The sequence below is a fragment of the Pezoporus occidentalis genome, unplaced genomic scaffold (assembly GCF_034315485.1).
Source record: "Pezoporus occidentalis ecotype Australia unplaced genomic scaffold, CSIRO_AGI_Poc_V1 ctg34, whole genome shotgun sequence".
In the NCBI taxonomy this organism is placed as follows: Eukaryota; Metazoa; Chordata; class Aves; order Psittaciformes; family Psittacidae; genus Pezoporus; species Pezoporus occidentalis.
The window spans coordinates 4,837,150-4,854,144 of record NW_026915376.1 but is presented as its reverse complement, the minus strand read 5'-3'; the positions used below and the strand labels follow the sequence as shown (position 1 = coordinate 4,854,144).

The 16,995-nt window shown below is 47.1% G+C and overlaps 2 protein-coding genes across 7 annotated transcripts in view; one reads left to right on the top strand and one right to left on the bottom strand.

Moving 5' to 3' along the window:
• Positions 1–326: 326 nt before the first annotated feature.
• Positions 327–13,064, top strand: CCDC167 (coiled-coil domain containing 167). Of its 2 annotated transcripts, XM_062629678.1 has the most exons (4): positions 346–734; positions 7,512–7,606; positions 9,956–10,008; positions 12,216–13,064. In XM_062629678.1, the coding sequence occupies exons 1-4, from the start codon at positions 510–512 to the stop codon at positions 12,317–12,319; spliced, it is 477 nt and encodes a 158-aa protein (XP_062485662.1). In that variant the 5' UTR covers positions 346–509; the 3' UTR covers positions 12,320–13,064. The 2 variants fall into 2 exon arrangements, with proteins under 2 accessions (XP_062485663.1, XP_062485662.1); XM_062629679.1 differs by lacking the exon at positions 7,512–7,606 and having other exon boundaries at positions 327–734; positions 9,930–10,008.
• Positions 13,065–13,489: 425 nt separating this feature from the next.
• CMTR1 (cap methyltransferase 1) overlaps positions 13,490–16,995 on the bottom strand; it is a 28,149-nt gene continuing 24,643 nt past the window's right edge. For all 5 annotated transcript variants that reach the window (XM_062629659.1, XM_062629658.1, XM_062629661.1 and 2 more), the window contains one exon: positions 13,490–16,452. In XM_062629659.1, coding sequence (XP_062485643.1) covers positions 16,320–16,452 — 133 coding nt within the window. In that variant the 3' untranslated portion in view covers positions 13,490–16,319. The remainder of the gene's footprint in view (positions 16,453–16,995) is intronic.

The following is a 16,995-nucleotide window of genomic DNA, read 5'->3' as shown; positions in this document are numbered from 1 at the left end:
GGTTGGAAGAAAACCTTTAAAATCATCAAGTCCAGCCATTACCCCAGGACTGCCAAGTCCGCCACTAAACCATTCCACCACTTCCCTGGGCAGCCTCTTCCAATGCCTGATCACCCTCGCTGTGAAGAAATTTTTCATAATATTCAGTCTAAAAATCCCCTGGCACAGCTTGAGGCCATTACCTCTTGTCCTATCACTTGTTACTTTACAGAAGAGAGCAACCTCTCCCAGTCCGGCTTTGCCTTCTGACAAGCGCAAGGGGGGTGCCTGGCCATACAGCACACAGGAGACCCCCACCCCGCGGGAGCAGGGGTCTCTGAGGGGTGGAGAAGCAAGATGAGACAGCTCCGAGAAGTCCCACATCCGCTTTCCGGCCTGCCAGTCCTTCTCCAACCATCCCTCAGCCGATCCTGCTGGAGCAGGCAGAGCAGGCTGGGGACAGCGCCGGCACAAAGCAGCTGGGCATGTCTGACTGCCGCGGCTAGCTAACCACGACAAAACAGGCTCACATGGCCACAGCAGACAGCGGGCTGTCCCGCTGCCGGGGCCGGGCAGAAGCGCCCTCCCCAAGATGGAGCCCGCCCCACAGCGCAACCCCTCACCAAGATGGCGGCAGCCCCGCAGACGTGGCCGCGCTCGGGCGGCGGCTCAAAGCGGCAGCCTGCGCATGCGCGGCCAGGCACGGGCCCGGTACGATGGGCAGGAGGCGAGAGGGGCTGAGCGTGGCTCGGGAGGTGAGGGCTGGCAAGGCGCGGCGCGGCCGGGCTGGGCAGGGGCGAGGTGGGAATGGTGTTACCGCTGAAGGCAATGTTTGTGTGGAGGGCGGAGGGTATCGTTGAAGGCTGGGGCAGTGCGGGCTCAGGGGCACCGCTCCGACTAGCCTGCGCTGGTGTCGGGCCCGGCCGCCATTTTAATGTGCGATGGTAGAAGAGGCCGAGTTGAGGTAGGCTGTGCTGAGCCGAGCCCTCCCGTGAGCGGAGAGCTGACTGTCGCGTCCTCTGCTGCAGGCCTTTGGCCGAACGATGGTGTTTGGTACCCTTGCTCCCAGTGAGCTAGCAAATATGTGTACAGCCTGGCCTGTGTGTGTACTGGTGGAGGTCAGCACCCTGCTGGGCACAGGCAGCCGGTTTGGAGGCACCCGGTGATAAACCAGCACATGAGCTGCAGTAAGTCACTGCAGGAGAAGGCAAAGAAACTTTTTTAAGGCATGACTTTGTTCTAAAGCTGCCTTTTTATTGTTGGGTGTTTCATAATCTCCTGAATGGCAGGAAGGCTGCTGGTGTTTAAACTTTATATTTGTCGTCACAAACTGAGGCATGTCAGTTAAGGTCTCTTTGAAGCTTCATTCCAGCTGCTGCAGTGAACAGTGCTATCCAGACTGACTTGGAAATGGAAAGCCCATAGTTTGAGTCTGTGGGGTTTGGATACTTTGGGGACAGCAATTTTGGATTCAGCAAACTGTTGAACTTTCTGACAAATAGCTGAAAGGGGCCATTTGAATCCACTGGCCCAGTGGATTCTCCAGTGAATCTCACTGGTCACCTCTCTCTGTCCTGAAGTTGAGTGTATGTGCAGCAGACCAAGATAGCTAGGATAGAAAGGACTTGGAGATTGTCGTATATATGTTTCATCAGCCAGTAATGTAAAGGTGAGTGTCCTTCTATATCATGCGTAGGAGTTCAGTTTATAGTAGTTTTCTGGTCTCTTTCATCTAGTTAGGCTTTTGTTGGAGAAGCAGACATTTCTGGGCACTCTAACCCAAATATAAGCACCAAAGAGGGTCCACAAAGGGATTATGCTGACTGTCCAAGCTCCCTTTCAGTGAGCCTAGCAGGGAGAGTCGAAACAATGGATTTTTGGTTGGGTTTTTTGAGATGTGGCAGACAAGGAGAGTTGAGGTGGTAGAGTCTACCTTACAGAAAAAGAGGTGGCAAAAAGGGTGAGCCTGTCAGGGACATGCTGGTCACAGAGTGAAAAGGGACTGATTTTAGCTGCTACAGAATATTCTTGCAAAGTGTTTTGAGACTTGTAGCTTTAGATTTTTTTTTTGGTTTTTACTTTTCAAAAGTTGTCATGATAGAACATGTTGTTTTTGAAAGGGATGTAGAACTGTTCTTTGGAGTGTTATGGGTGAAAATTTAACCTCTCAATGCAAAGATACAACTGAAAGATAAAATCCTTCCCCCTTGCAGTGATGAGAAAGGTACTGAATCAAAGTTAGTGAGGAAGAAAATATAATTCCTTTAAGACAGAGGAAGTGAGGGCTGTTTTTCAGGTGTCAGAATATGTGACAACCAAGATACTGATTTTGCAATTTAAACATTTGGTTCAGTATTACTTTCTGAGCTGTTATGATTGTAAAGAAAATTTTCCAAATGAGTCCTAATATGACATGATGCATGGGTAGCTATGAAAGGCCTAATCTAGGCAGAGTCATGCTTGTTTAACTGAAGTCATGATGCTAAATGGATGCAATTTTCTATATGCACACATATCAGATTAGCTTGCACTTACAAATTGCAGGTGTAATTGATATGTCCTGCTTTAAATTGATATAAATGTGTCTCCCTAATGTTGTGATGGTTTAAACTCTTGCCACTTTTCCTTTTATATAGCTCTGTAGCCTTTTGACAGGCAGCTCTATCTATAGACAGTGCTGAGCTGCACAGAACTTTCATGACAAGACTTGTCAGGAAAGTGAAACTGGGAGGACTGGTCTGTTATGTAGCAAAATAGGGAAAATGGAATGAGTTTAAGAGAGTGGCAAGGATGATCAAAAGTCTGGAAAACTTCTATGCAAGAAACAACTGAGCATACCAGGCCCTTTTAAGCTTGACAACATGACTGCAAGGCTAGACTATCTAGGTCCATATCCTCTGCATGCTATTTGTAGTTTTAACCAAAGAATGGCCGTTCACTGACAATACAAAGTTAGGCTTACCACCTGAAACAAGCAGCTGACAAGCACAGAACAAACAGGAGAGGATGTTTCCTCCCACAACCTGTGGCTGTTCCATGGCCAGAGGATGTTGTAGCCCTTAAAAATACGGTTGTGCCTCAGACAACAACTGAAAAAAAATCATGGAAGCAAAAAAGTGATGCTAGAAACTGCAAAGAGAACTCCCTGTGCTTAGGCAGTGCCTGCAGACAGGAGGATCCAGCCCTTTCTCCTTTACTAACACAGAGGGTTGATCTGTAGGATTTATCTTAGACTTTTTCTGGTGTGTAGTGGCTTGCCTGGTAAATATTTCCAAGCATGCTATGGGCACAGCGTCTGCAAAATGGTTTGCCAGCATGCAAAATGATTCCAAGAGTGTGGTGAAAAGGGAAGTGTGTCCATGACCTGCAAGTTAGCATTTGAATTCAAATAAAACTCTACTCTGCTGGACTGATTTTAATTATCCAGCTGAATTTGTGGATGCAGGAGCCATTAATTCTTCTGTGAAAAGAATGGCTCAAGTGTGCTGGCAGGTGACAAGGCATGAGAAGGCTTCTCAGGGAAGGGTTTGTTTTTTTTTATTTGCCCCCACCTCTTCAGTTGGCTTTGATCTGTTTTATGAGGGTCAGAAGATGAAAACCTCGTTACCTAATGCTGCTGGATGTCGACATATGTGTGATATGGCTCTTTGCCAGGATCTTAATTAAGGAACTCATAAAAGTGGAGGGTGGATGCCAGTTCTTGAAAAGTGCTTTTAGCCTTTCTGCTGGAAAGAAAGCTTTTATTAATTCATTATAGAATGTATTAAAAGGGATCCAGCTCAACTCTGTAAGCAAAGCTGCTGCTTTTTCTCTTCTCTGTCTCTGCCTTTAATGTGAGCCATTTCGGGCTCCCTGCCCAAGATGAGCCCAATAAATGATATTTGTAATAAGCGTGTAAGACAGTTTGGATTGGAATCCACTTCAGGTCTCTCCAGTTTAAAAAGGTCTCTAGATTGCAAGCGGGTATTGCCAGAATTCAGCAAAAATGGCTCAAGGCCTTGTCATACCTTGTGAAGCGGGGAAGGCATCTGGTCTTAGACCCCTGTATGCATCCAAAGCCACTGGGACTTGACTTGCTGGAGTGGCTCTTGAGCAGCAGAAGGGCAGTTCTGCATGCCCCGCATTGTTGCTTGGATGCGCCCATTTGATTTGCCCCTTTAACTGACACTACTTGAAGATGTTGCTGAGAGTGAAGTCCTGTGTCCCTGCTACAGGCCGTGTGAAGCTGAGGGGTTGTTATGTGAGCTTTCTGCATGCTGCCCTTCAACTCTGTTCCAGAGGATCCTCTTCATGAAAAAGAGAGCTAGAAGGAGCAAGGGTTCAGATTTGCAGTTTGAAAGCCACTGTGCTGAGATTGCCACTAAAAAGTTAAGCCAGTGTGAAGTGCAGTGATAGTACAGCTAAGTGAGCTTGGCACTTGTTTTCATGCAGGTTTCCAGTAGGCTTAGGTACATATCCCAACTAACCTTCTGATGTATTAGTTAGTAGGAGGGAAAAGCTTTCCATCCACAATGAGCTCAGGTATGTACCTGCTTCTAGGATTGCTCTCCTGGAGAGTTGCTGCAGGGCATTATGCCAAAGCTCTGCAGATTTTCTTGTGCTACAGCTTTTCAGGCTATGGTCCTCCTGGGAGTTTGCTCAGCAGCCCAGGGAGTAATCAGTAACTCCCAGGCATTACTCTGATTCCTGCCTGTGCTTATTTTCTGTTTCCTTTGCCCTACAGTGAAGAGTGTCTTACATGGCTGAGCTGCTAAAAGACTCCTAGCTTGCAGGAACACATCCCAAATCCCAAGTGAGGCAGTGGCACTGACATACCAAGATAGGGCTCTGCCTGTTGCTGGTCAGTATCTGAGGCTCGTTTTGTAAATGAACCACCTCCAGAAGGCAGATAGTATCATCCGAGTTTATAAGGAGGGAAACTGAGGCACAGTGAGTGGGTAACATCTGAAGCTCCTCAGTCTTGGCCTTCCTTACAAGCCCTATGTAATGCCCCAGACTAGCCTGAAGAAAGAAATTAGATTCTGGAGGAAATAAGTACTTGTTCCTTCAGCTGTGCTTTATTTATATTATTATTTTCTGTCTCTTGTGCCCACAGCTCAGCAAAGCTGATGGTGCAGTTCTGGGGCATGTGGTTTATTAACAAGATTATTGCTCTCCATCAGGGAACCCAAACTTTGGGTTTTATTTAAGAGCTGTAAAACCAGTGGAAAGTTTTAAAGTATTATGTGGAATCTGGAGATTTTTAGTCAGCAGAAAGTAGGTGGAATATCCTCTTGTTATGTCTACAAAATGATGGGCAGAGAATGTACTAGTGGGAGCAACTGCAAACTGAGAAGGAGCAGCGGTTCTGGAGGAGAGGGTAGGATGTGCTGTGACACAGGTAATTTAGTGGTGGCATTGGCAGCAGCCAAAGCTCTCATGAAATTGTATTATTTAACATGATTTTAAAACATGTTTGCAGAGAAGGCATGGTGCATTGTGGTAAGTTTGCTGGCTAAGGAGCAGCCAGGTAACACATGCTGAATTACCTCCTCCTGTGTATGTGAGGGTTTCCAGCAGATAAGGGAGCAGAGACACAGTCATTTGCACATGGTAGAAACTAGCAAGGGAGATGGTTATTCTTAAACTGTAGTGGACAGACACCCCACCTCCACTCCACTGCACTCTGCCATTAAATCAACTTTCTGATAAGCATGGTTAGAGCTAGCTTGGGTGAAGGCCTAGGCTGGCCCTGAAGCAGACTGGGGCAATGCATCTTGCTCACTGAGCTGTAGTGGATGAGAGACAGTGATGAGCAGCTGGAATTAACATTCTTAACTGGCACATCTGGATGTGGAGGAGAACAACTATCTGCTTGACCGAATGCATTTTCAGCTAACATGCTTCAAAACTATCCGTGTCTCCATCCAAGCAAATCAAACCACAATTCTCTGTGCTCTGGGATAAGGTGATGTGCCTTGGTGCTTCCTTTGAGCTCAGGGGAAGCTGTGCTGATAGCATTTCAACAGCCCTGGCAGAGTTGCCTGATAACAAAGGACTCTGAAATTTCTGTCTGGTAAGATGCAAAGATGAATTTGGGCCTTGTTACATGTGGCCCCTCCCCAGCAATACTGTGCTCCTTACAATGAGACTTCAGCTGACTGGATAAACTCTTCTTCACAGTGCTTTATTCTCTCCCCTTTACATCAAGCCTCTTCTCCCATCCTGCTTATTAATAACACTTGCCTGCCTTTCCTGAGCAGAAGGTGTGAGATTACTAATGAGCTCAAGAGAGATTTCATCCCCAAAGCAGCAATAATTAGGGATCACTATCTTTGATTTTATCTCCCATATCACTGTTTGTGGGAGTGTGTGTGCCCTGGGTCACCTCCGAGGTTGATGTCCAGGTAGCTGGTGTTTCATTCACCTCAGTACTTTACCCAGGACCGTGCTGCCTCTTAGCTTCTGGTGAGTGATGGCTCCCCACCACAGAGAGCCCATGCTGCCAGCCACCATTTGGCCTTGGCCTTGCTTCGAGAACCAGGTACAGCAGGAGTGTTGTGCCAGGTAGCTAAAAAGAGAGGTCATGCCACCTCAGGGCACTGAGGCCATTTTCTTTCAGGCTGGGATGTTGTGTTCATATTATCTGACCAATCCCACTGTTCCTCTGCTGGAAGCAAGCCTGAAAGACAAAAGTTTTCCTAAAGATGTCTACTCTCTGGTTGCCAGGCAGAAGAGAGGAATGATTCCTTGGAGAACTGTTGTCCACAGTAGGATTCCTTCCTGGGCAATCCATTTGCACACAGGTGGATCAATCTTCTCATTATCCACAGTTACTTCCCTCCACAGGAAGACACAGGGGCAGGATGGCTGTTGGGAAACCTAACGAGGAGACACAAGGAGATGACCAGTGTTTTTCTGCATGGGAACATGTTGCTGCCAAAGTTGGTGCAGGTCAGATATGCTGGTGGGGAATGCTTGAGCATGCTGTGCAGACTGCTGTTGCTGTTGTACGATTGGTAGGTGTCAGTGTTTCCTCTTTGTCCCCTCTTCACCCAGACGGACAGCTGAGGTTGTTTTGTAGTCATGTCCTGTGAATTTCTGTATCCATTCACAGCACTAAATAAAAACCTTGAGCCTCAGGCTTTGGCCAAGGCCAGTTCCTCTCATTTTATCCTCTTTTAATTCCATAAAGATGCTTTACATCCCATCTTTCCTTGTGCAGCCAGATGTAAAGAAACTAGAACAGGTTGGAACAGGATTAGACCTCAGAAGAAGGTGCTGGGCAGCTGCTGGCCACACAAGTGGGAGCGTTAGAGATGGCTTTGCTGGCTGGGATTACAATGTCACAGTAGCCTCGAGTGTAATAAAGGCTGATCTGAGAGGCAGTGTGCTTTGTGTGCTGTGATCCTTACACATGGCTGAGGCAGTTCCTCCCTTGATTTGGGGAGGAAGGAGGTGGAGTGGCTGAGCTGCCATCCTTCGCATCTGAGTGGGCATGATCTGTGTTAGCTGGGAGAGGAGATGACGGGGACTGTTGTGGTGTCTTACAGATCGATGGGCTGGAGGAGAAGCTGGCACGCTGCAGACAGAGCGTGGAAGAGGTGGATCTTAAACTGCGCAGAGAGAAGCTCAGCCCTGAAGGAAGGTATTGGTGACGGTCTCCTTCCACAGCACTGGCTGTGCACTTCACCTGCTGTAGTATTGAACATGGGCTCTTGAAGGGGTGGGAATATGTGGTTCCCCATGACAAGACCCTCTTGCCTCAACCTGTAGCTTACTTGGGGAACTTGCCATGGTGAGAAGTTTAGTGAGTTATGGAGAGAGCTTTATCTTACCAACAGCCTGACTCCAACCTGCACCACAATCAGCTAAGCAGCACCCAAAATGTGCCAGTTCATTTGCAGAGCTGGCTCCTGGCCTGCTAGGAAACAGCTCTGATTGTCTGACAAACGTTCACTGCATGCTGCTACTCAAGCCTGGCCAAAGCTGCCTAAATTTAGTTGGGGAGGTGGCAACTAATACTGAGGGCCAAACCAGACTGAGGGAAATTGCTCTATCTGGGCCTGTGTTGCAAATGTGTCGGGATGTATGGATGCATTGACACACACCATCTTTCCTTGGGAAAGGGAAGAGGGACAATTCCTCTGAAATCTGTCACTGACATAGAAAAGGCAACTGAAGGCTTCTAGAGCTGCCACTCAAGTGGGAACTTGACCTGCATTTGTAGCAGACAGAGGCAGAACTGTTTTCTCTAAACCGTGAAGCAAGAGATCCTAAATCTCCCAGCTGAACCTCAGATCTCTCTGCTCGAGGACATTCTTCCAGTCACCACCATTCTGCTGCTCTGTTCCTAGCAAAAAAAAATCTGAGAAGCTCAATTGTAGGCCCAGGGAGCTGTCCTGTTGGTCCTGGTGTCTGCTTTACAGTACTGTCCTATAGAACTCAGCTAGAAATGATCCCAGCAGTGGTGTCATCTCCACACCCTAATACTTACCAGCCTCAGCTTAACTTCTTTGTTCCTCCTTTCTACTCTGTTTCTCACCGCACCACCCTTTATTGGGGTTTTATATCCCCATCCATATTTGTGCAGGGCCCTGGCTCTCGTTTCTAGCTCCTGATCTCAATAGTTTTTTCTTAGGCCTAAATTCTTACAGTGTGCATTCTTTATCTGGTTCTTAGGTGGCCAGCAACCAAACCTACAGTTGTAGTAACTTGACAGGACAGAAGATATCTGTATGATTTCTCTCTGAAATACAGGGCCTAGAGCAAAAAATTAGCAGTAGGGATCCCTGGTGCCCTTTGTGAATTTTGCACCTTGTATGGAGATGAAATCAGAAATTCTGTTGCCCTAATGCAGACCATTAAAAAAAACCCTGGAGAAAGGTACCATGATAAAATTGATTAAGTAGCACACAAAGGAGAGCTCTGCTTTCCCATTTTGAAGTTCAGTTGTCATGGTTTCTTCACGTCTCATTTCCAAAGCTTCTTCCTTTGACTCTCTTCACAAGGCAACTTGTTAAGTAGCAGCTCAGTCATGTTGGTAAATCTTCTTTCTCACTTCTTCCTGGCTGCACTCCATGCTGCCTTTCTTCGGTTGCCTTGAAGAGCCCTTTCCTCTCCTGCTGCTCCAGCGTAGCTTGCTTTCTTGCCATCCCTTACTTAACTAGCTGTACATATAGATTTGGGTCTCTTTCCTCTTACAGGTTCTTGCTGTGCCCCAGGGGGAACAACAAACTCGGTTACACTTAACCGCTTTCTCTCTCTGCTCTGAAGCAGGAGATAGTTTGTTAGAGCATGTTTATTTACATGTACAGAGTCTGACTGACTGTGTCCTCACCACTGTAGTGGAAATGCTGCTGCTTTCAGGCAGTTTGTTGTTGTATTTAAACTGTATATTAATTAATCATCTTGTGCAGCTTAAGACAAGGGCTCTGTTGCCCTTAGTCTTTACTGTTATTATCTGGAGTGTTCTGTTTAGTAACAGGTTGTTTAACTGGTTGTCACTGGGCTTGGATTCAGCTTGTTGCCTTGAGTTGACCAGTTTGTGTAAATAGGATACCTCTGACAAAGGGACACCAGCTTAAATTAGTGAGAACTGGTATTCCAGATGTGTTGGAAGGGCAGGATCCTGCCAAGAGCATGCAGGGACCCTGCCCCATCCCATAGCTGTGGCAGAACTTTGACCCACCTGGGGGAACAGAATAGGGGCCTGTATGACATACACAGAGCCCCCTCTCTAAGCCTGCTTGCATACACTGACACCATCCTGAAACAAGAGATAGGAAGCAGTTTGTGGGAAGGAGAAAATAATCTAAAACTTGTATCTCTTGCACAGCTGGGGGGGTTCTAAACTGTAACCCCTCCACAGTGAAGGGTGAGGGGCTCATTCTGTGAGCAAATAACCCTGGCAGTGGAATAGTCTCTCTTCCATCATATAAGCAAAGAAATGGACTGTGTTTGCCTTGCAGGTAATGAACTTATCTTCTCATTACAGAAAGTCACTGGAGAGAGAGAGAAACTTACTAATGACCAAAGCTGACAACTATGGTAAGAGCTTCATTAAAAATGGTCCCTCTGGGCTGGATGGGATCAGTGCTGCAGCTTAGCTTCATCTTCCAGCTCCTTCCACCTCTGACTTCTGCCTTTGAATTCAGGTTCAACCAAAGAGAGACTGAGGGAAATTTAGTCAGCATATTATGAGTCTGGATCCTCCTGTTTGAGCTGTGCTATCAGAGAGGAAAAAATACCCCAGCATCAACTAACGAGGGGGGAAAGATGTCCCTTTCACTTACCCCAAGTTAGGAGTCTTTAGACTGACGTGAGTGGCTTTTAACATCCTCTCTCTTTTCCCCTGCTTTTTAATCGAGGGCTGCTAAGCAAGCTGGCAAGTGCTTTCTGGAGTGTAGCAAAGTCTGCCCTCCCTGGGGAAAGTTCTCACTGCATCAGTTTCTGGGGCCATTCAGTACACAAGCGTAGGGATTCACACCGAGGTGCTGCCTCCAATTCCAGGGAGTCAGGGTCTGTCCTTGCTGCAAGTGCTGCTTTAGAGTTGAAATGAGAGTCGCTCAGAGCTACCGCAGGTTTGACAGCATTTCCATTCCACTAGGGATGCTGCTTTGAGTGTCTTCAGGGTGCTGACTGCTTGACAGTACTCTGCAGCAGTGCAAGCACCATAGCTCACACAGAGGAAGGAAGCACAAGTATCCTTTTAGGTTTGGAAAGTTGAAAACTGGGGCATGGTCATCAAATTTGTAATTTTAACTCCTGTTAAATGACTGTTTCCAGAAGATCCATCCCTGGCAGTGTTCAAGGCCAAGCTGGACAGAGCCTTGGGTGGCATGGTTTAGTGTGTGGTGCCCCTGCCCATGGCAGGGGTGTTGGAACTTGATGATCTTACGGTCCTTTCCAACCATAACTATTCTATGATTCTATGACTAAGTTATTTTAAACAGATTCAAAGCTGTTCCCTAAGGACCTACCACTAGAAAGAGCATAAGACCCTGCACATCCCTGCCACCCTTTTACCAGCAGTCAGCCATCACCACTGGCACATGAACAGAGCAATGTGGCAGGCTGTTCAGGCAGCAGCAACAGCCTCACCTAATGGCGATGGCTACTCCTCTTGGAACAGAACAGACACTGCATGTGCACACTGCTTAGATCACTGCTGTGGCCTCTGATTAAATCTCTGCTTATTCCAGCTGACACACATTAGGCCACAAACAGCAATTGCTGACAACAGCATTGCTCCTTCTGTTTAAGCTGCCTGGGGTTATATGACTGCTTACCCTTCCCACCCCCTCTGTGACCTTACAGATTCAAGCAGTTTGCGCTGTGGTTGCATGAGAAGGCTTGTCCTGTGAGAAGAACAGGGACAGAAAGGACAGCTAAAAGCCTCTTTTGAGGCTGGCATCAGTGTGGCAACCTGCAGCACCAGGGTATTCCCACTGGAGTCTGCTAGCGGAAAGTATAGACAGTAACCCATGTAGCTCCTGCAGCAGCAAAAGCAGTCTGGAGTCTGCATCCAACCTTGCCTTGCACAATGGTTACATTTGTTTGGCCATGCAGTGTGTAATGCTATAGAGCTCACTTCTTGCCTGTACCACCAAGCAAAGTCTTGTGGAACAGAGCTAGCAAGAATCAGATTCTGATTTTTGGGAAAGCAAATGGAACACAAGGGGAGATCAGTGGAACTCCTACTTTTGGTAGCCACTTCCTTCATCTTTGCAACTGTGTTTCTCCTTTTGTAAACCAGGGCCAGGGAAAGCTGCAGGCCCCAACAGAGTTAAGGGTCCAGGCTCAGACCTGTTCAGCAGCTGCAGGACAAGAGGAAACCCAGATTCGGCAACATTCAGCAGTGGCTACAGTGTATTTACCAGACTGCTACATCTAAAAGATCGTAGAAATAGCTCTCTATTTGCCTTCCACATTCTTTTAAGAGATCAGGCAATTATTCTGATGACCCATTCTGTCCTAAGTAGGCTCCTAGAACAAGATCATTTGCAAACAGGAGCTGGTCTGGCACTGAAGTATTCCCAAGTACAGCTACTGAGGTTGACAGGGTAAGAGCAAATGAAAGGGTTCCTGCTAGTTCACTTCCTGTTCAGCACATCTTTTAATTGGCAGCTTTGCATACTGATCCCAAAAGAGTTGCCCATGGCCAAGGTAGCATTGTGCTGTTAAGACCTTTTTGAAAGGAGATGCAGGTGCAAAACAGAGAACACTCACAGGCAAGGCTTTTATTTCTTTCCCAGAGAAAGAACTGAGTGCGCTTCATAAGGAGAACCGCAAGAATGCTGCCCTTGCTGTGGCTGTGGGACTGCTGATTGCTCTTATTTATGCCTGTTGGACAGTGTGATTGCACTCAAGAATTCTCCCTGCTGACCAAATGACGCTTATGCAAGGAACTCTTCCTCCTCTCACCACTGTGCCTCTGCCAAGGGTAAGGATCAGCATTTCAGATTGCTGTTATTGCTCATCCTCTCCAAGCCTCATTGCAGGGAATCTTTCTCTGAGAACTGTGGGGTGCAGGAGACAAACGAGAAATCAAGCACACTTGTGGCTAGAAACATGGTCAAGCAGAGCTGAAAGTGATGCTTTCTTACTCCAAATGCAGCACAGACCATCCAGCCTGATGCAGGAAGGCAATACATTCTCTATTTTGAAGCGGACCTCTGTGGCTTCAGACAAGTGCTCTCTGCCCAGCCCTGCTGGCATACATGCCACCTTTGTTCCTGCGACTCAGCCATAAGCTGAAGGGACACTAAACTCTCAAAGGGTAACTTTGGTATTGTGACCAAAAGATTCCAGGTGTTCCCAGAGGTGAACTAAATAAGTATGGTACCTCCTGCACACTGACTTGAAGGACCAGAGGAATCCTACCTTCACAAAACGAGATGGGAGGTAGGTATCTCTCTGTAAGCAGGCAACATCCAGCTTGAGATGTGGGTACTTGGGCTTTGAGATCTGCCTACCTCTCCAGTGCATCAAGGCTTGGTAGCCATTCTGTGCCTTTGAGAATCAACACTTGAAATTGAACTATCAAGTCCCAAGGATGGAAGTACCTCTGCAAGGGCTTTAAATAAAATAATTTAACCTTGTAACTTCCTGGTTTCCTTTTTTTCCTGTTTTGTAACATCTCTCAGTCATTGCTTTCTTCTTATCCTGCATTCTCCCTGCTGACACACACTGCACCATAGTAAACCTAGAAGGGATTAGGCGTTTAACATACCTGGTCAGCAAGATTTCAGCAGTGTGTTATTGGTCTGTTGTGGCATGGAATCTACTCAAGTGTTTGCATTGAGTGGAAAAGCAGCCTCATATGCTGCATAGGAGTGCTGGGAACTGACACCTGTAGTCCACTCTCTGGTGAAGCAAGATACATTAGGTAGCCCTCAGTGTGCCTGACATGTCAGGAAAGCCATTAAAAGGGCACTGCCTTGAAAATTCAACAGTGCAAGGCATTTCTGTCTCCACACTAACACACTGCCAGACAGAATTCTGTGGGAAGCAAAGTGGACAAGCACTGTTGTAAACTAAAAGGGCTGTATTGGCAACAGAGACAATGAAAGCAGGAGTCAACACAAAATGATACACAGCCTAATGACAATACATTGTGCAATTAATGTACATCAACATTCTCTTCAGCAAGACCTTCCTCACCTCCTCTTCCCAGCATAATCCCTCGATATCTACCCTGCAGCAGGGAAGCAAGTAGCATAGTGGCTTATGCTTGCCTTCTTGAAGGGGGATTCAGAATCATGGTTCAGTGCTTCAAAAATAAAACTAAGAAGCAAATTTGAATGAGGGGCTGGAGGCAACTCCGTATACAGGAAGTATTTGTTCATAAAAGCTGGCCTGCAGGCTAATAGGGATTTAGGTACCCTCAGAGGCCTACACTCACCCTGGTGTGCTTCCTAGTCACCCTCCTGGCTGCCAGCCCACAGGAGACCAAAGCCCTGAGTGGAGGACACAACACCTGGGAAAGGAGCCTGGCAATAGGAGCAGCATGCTTTTCTGGTATTGGAACAGCCTCAAGGCAGTTGGAAGTGTCCAAACTCAAATTACTGGTTGGTTTAAAAAGCCAACTGCACACAGGCCTAAAAACCACAGCTGGAAGTTCCTTACTCCTCTGGGACAGATTCTTCTGCATCCCTCATGGAATTGCCTTGCCTTAGCCAAAAACAACCTGCCTGTAACAAACTTCTTGTTCTTTGGGGGTAAGGCCCACCATTTCTTTCATACATGTTTTACCAACACTCAGGAGCTGCATTAACAGCATGCAGTCCCTCAGCTGCTCTGGTAGACCTGTGTCTGGGCACTAGTAATCACCACTATGAAAAGAGCTCTGAGCCATTTCACTTTGGCCAGAGCTTGAGAAGAAACAGAACAGCTCTGCTGCACAATATTCAGGGCCACCTTACTTGTAAGCTTACCTCCTCCAGCTTCCATTGACTTACAGGCTATGCCAGCTTCTGTGCTGCTCCTTCAGCCAGGGGCACAGTACTGCAGTGATCAAACCTGCAGATCATTTTCTCTCGTGTTGCAGCTGTTAATTTCATTTATACTAAACAGCAGAGAATTAATACATGGTTATATGAAGACAGTTTGCTTGGGAAGACATGGAAGTGCTCTAAGCTCAGATAGCACAGCCTACTTGTAGGATAACAACAAAGGAAGTAGGAACTGCATGCTGCGAATGAGCACAAAACCTCTAACACATGATGCTGAGCATTAGAGGGTGGAGGTAGGACTTCAACATACCATCCTTGTGCTGGCTTCTCTGGGTGGGGTGCAGGGCACCCATGGACCTACAATGAAAACTTCCATGTCTTGATACATAAAGCTTGTTCAAATCATACATACGGGTGTGGAGAGAAAGAAACAAGAACCTAAACAAGTGCTATAGATTCTAGAACTATAGCTTTCTTTAAGGCACAGTTCAACCCCTAAATCAGTTTCCTCCCTACTGTCAATCTGTGTTTAAAAACAAGCCAAGAACAAAAAAAGCAACCAAAAGGGGGTAGGGAGGGCAATTTTGCTGCTTGGCCAAAAGCAGTCGACTGTGTTATCTCCTGATTTATGTGGAAGACTTGGAAACAGTGCCATGGAAGCCAGAAGTGAAGGTAAAACATGCAGCAGAAGACAACTTTGAACCCAGCTCCAAAGGGCACATGGAACACTGCTGACACACAAATACCATGCTGACAGTTTCACAGCTCTGTGCCTTCACCCCAGATGCCATTCCAGGGCTGAATGAGACATGAAGAGTTTCAAAGCCCGCTTTGACATTTAAAAAGGAAAGTCAGGTAACCCTTCAGTGGGCAAAGTCAGGGGACAGGATTTCTTCTGATTGACCAACATGGTTGAAGTCAAGATCTCTTTTCACGGAAGCCCTGCGGGTTTTTTTTAGCTAAGTCAGACATTGCCATCACTCCCTCTAAAGACCTTCAGCATCGCAACCTTCGTCTTCCTCCTGCATCCATTGCATTCCCTGAAGATGTGGGTAATAGTGTAGGGTACCAAGAACTAAAGCACCTTGGTCTTAGAAGTATGAGGCATAGACATGTTCACAAATTAACCCCAGGCTGCTGGCTCAGGATCAGTCACTCATCTGGAGAGGGGAAATCCTTGTCACAGCAGCTTCTAGAGATCTGAGAAGGCCTTGGCACAGAGCACATCAAATCTGTGCCAGGAACTCCACTCATCACCTGCACTGGCCTTTGTCCAACAGGATACCATCACATAGGAATTGCCAGTGGGCAGCCAAGTGCCTTGGTAAGCAGAAATGTTGGAGACACCAGCAAGAATACATACTTGCATCCCAAACCCAGCATTCACCAATGAGTGAACATGCTCCACTGGGTAGTGCAGGCCAAGGAGACAGATAGCTGCCAGGAACGATGCAGGGCCCCTTCAGTGTGCTGCTGCCCAGCTCTGCCCACCAAGACATCTCTGCTCCTTCCCACACTGCCAGGGAAGCATGAGGCTGGAGAGTTCTGGCACGTACAGGGCGCTCCACAAACCTCACTCACTGAATGTTTGAACAGGAGCAAACAAAACTGCCAGCCTCTTGGCCTCATGCATGCAGTAGGTCAGGACAAAAGGGCGTTTGGCCATGGTTCCAGGAGTCACCATGGGTACTCCAGCAGCAGGTGCTACCTGGGCCATACTCATACACACTGCCAGGGTAGAGCCTTGTTCTGTGCCTTCTGCATACAACCTGCTGGCTTGATCACCTCCAGGAAATGAGCTCTGGAGAAGACCAGGATAGAAGTTGTGGAACGTCCTCAGTCTCATTGGTTCCTGAAGAATCAAAGCTGGGCTCAGCCCCCCCTGCACCCCTAAAGGGAGCAGAGTTAGGGGAAGTGTGCTTGGATGAAAGACAAGACATCCTCCTTGGATAGCTTCTCTGGATCTTGCCTTTTCTGAGAGTCGTGCACTTTGACACCTTCCCCCCACTCCCAAAAGAGGCGGCTGTAATGGCAGACACTGTGGGCAGAGAGGAGAGCAACATTAGTTTGGCAGGGGAGAGGAGGGAAAACACTGTATCCTGACCACAAAGTGCACTAGAGAGACAACTGCCCTAGCAATGGGAGGCACACAGAGATATTCTGCCTAAGGGTTGCCTTAGAAAAAGACCAGTGCATTCATTCAGCTTACAAAGGCTATAGTCCTTAAGGCAACTTCCAAGTCTAAGAGATTTCCATGGAAACAAACATGTTAATTCTAGCTTCAGTCCAGATTTAGTTCAGCATTTGCTGGAAGGAGACATGTCATTAGGGAAAAACCTTCCTCCTCCCCCAGCTCCGAGTTTTTGAGCAGAAACTGTCATTACAGGCAATGGAGAGGCTTTAATGAAGAATTCAGAAAGCCTGCCAGCAGCAGCAATCTAATCATTCACCACAAACCTACTAGAATCAGTAATAGTTGTCCTGTGGAGCTTTGCAAACGAACAGCACTTCACACTGTACAAAACCAGCTAGGATCATCCCCTTCTTCCCGTGGTGTGAAATCACCAGCTCCACTTGACTG

Bases quoted from the DNA above. Each gene is read 5' to 3' on its own strand.
- CCDC167 (XM_062629678.1), top strand. From the start codon at position 510: ATGGCCACAGCAGACAGCGGGCTGTCCCGCTGCCGGGGCCGGGCAGAA. The intron at 735-7,511 runs GTGAGGGCTGGC...GGTGTCTTACAG, and splicing joins GGCTGAGCGTGGCTCGGGAG to ATCGATGGGCTGGAGGAGAA. The intron at 7,607-9,955 runs GTATTGGTGACG...TTCTCATTACAG, and splicing joins AAGCTCAGCCCTGAAGGAAG to AAAGTCACTGGAGAGAGAGA.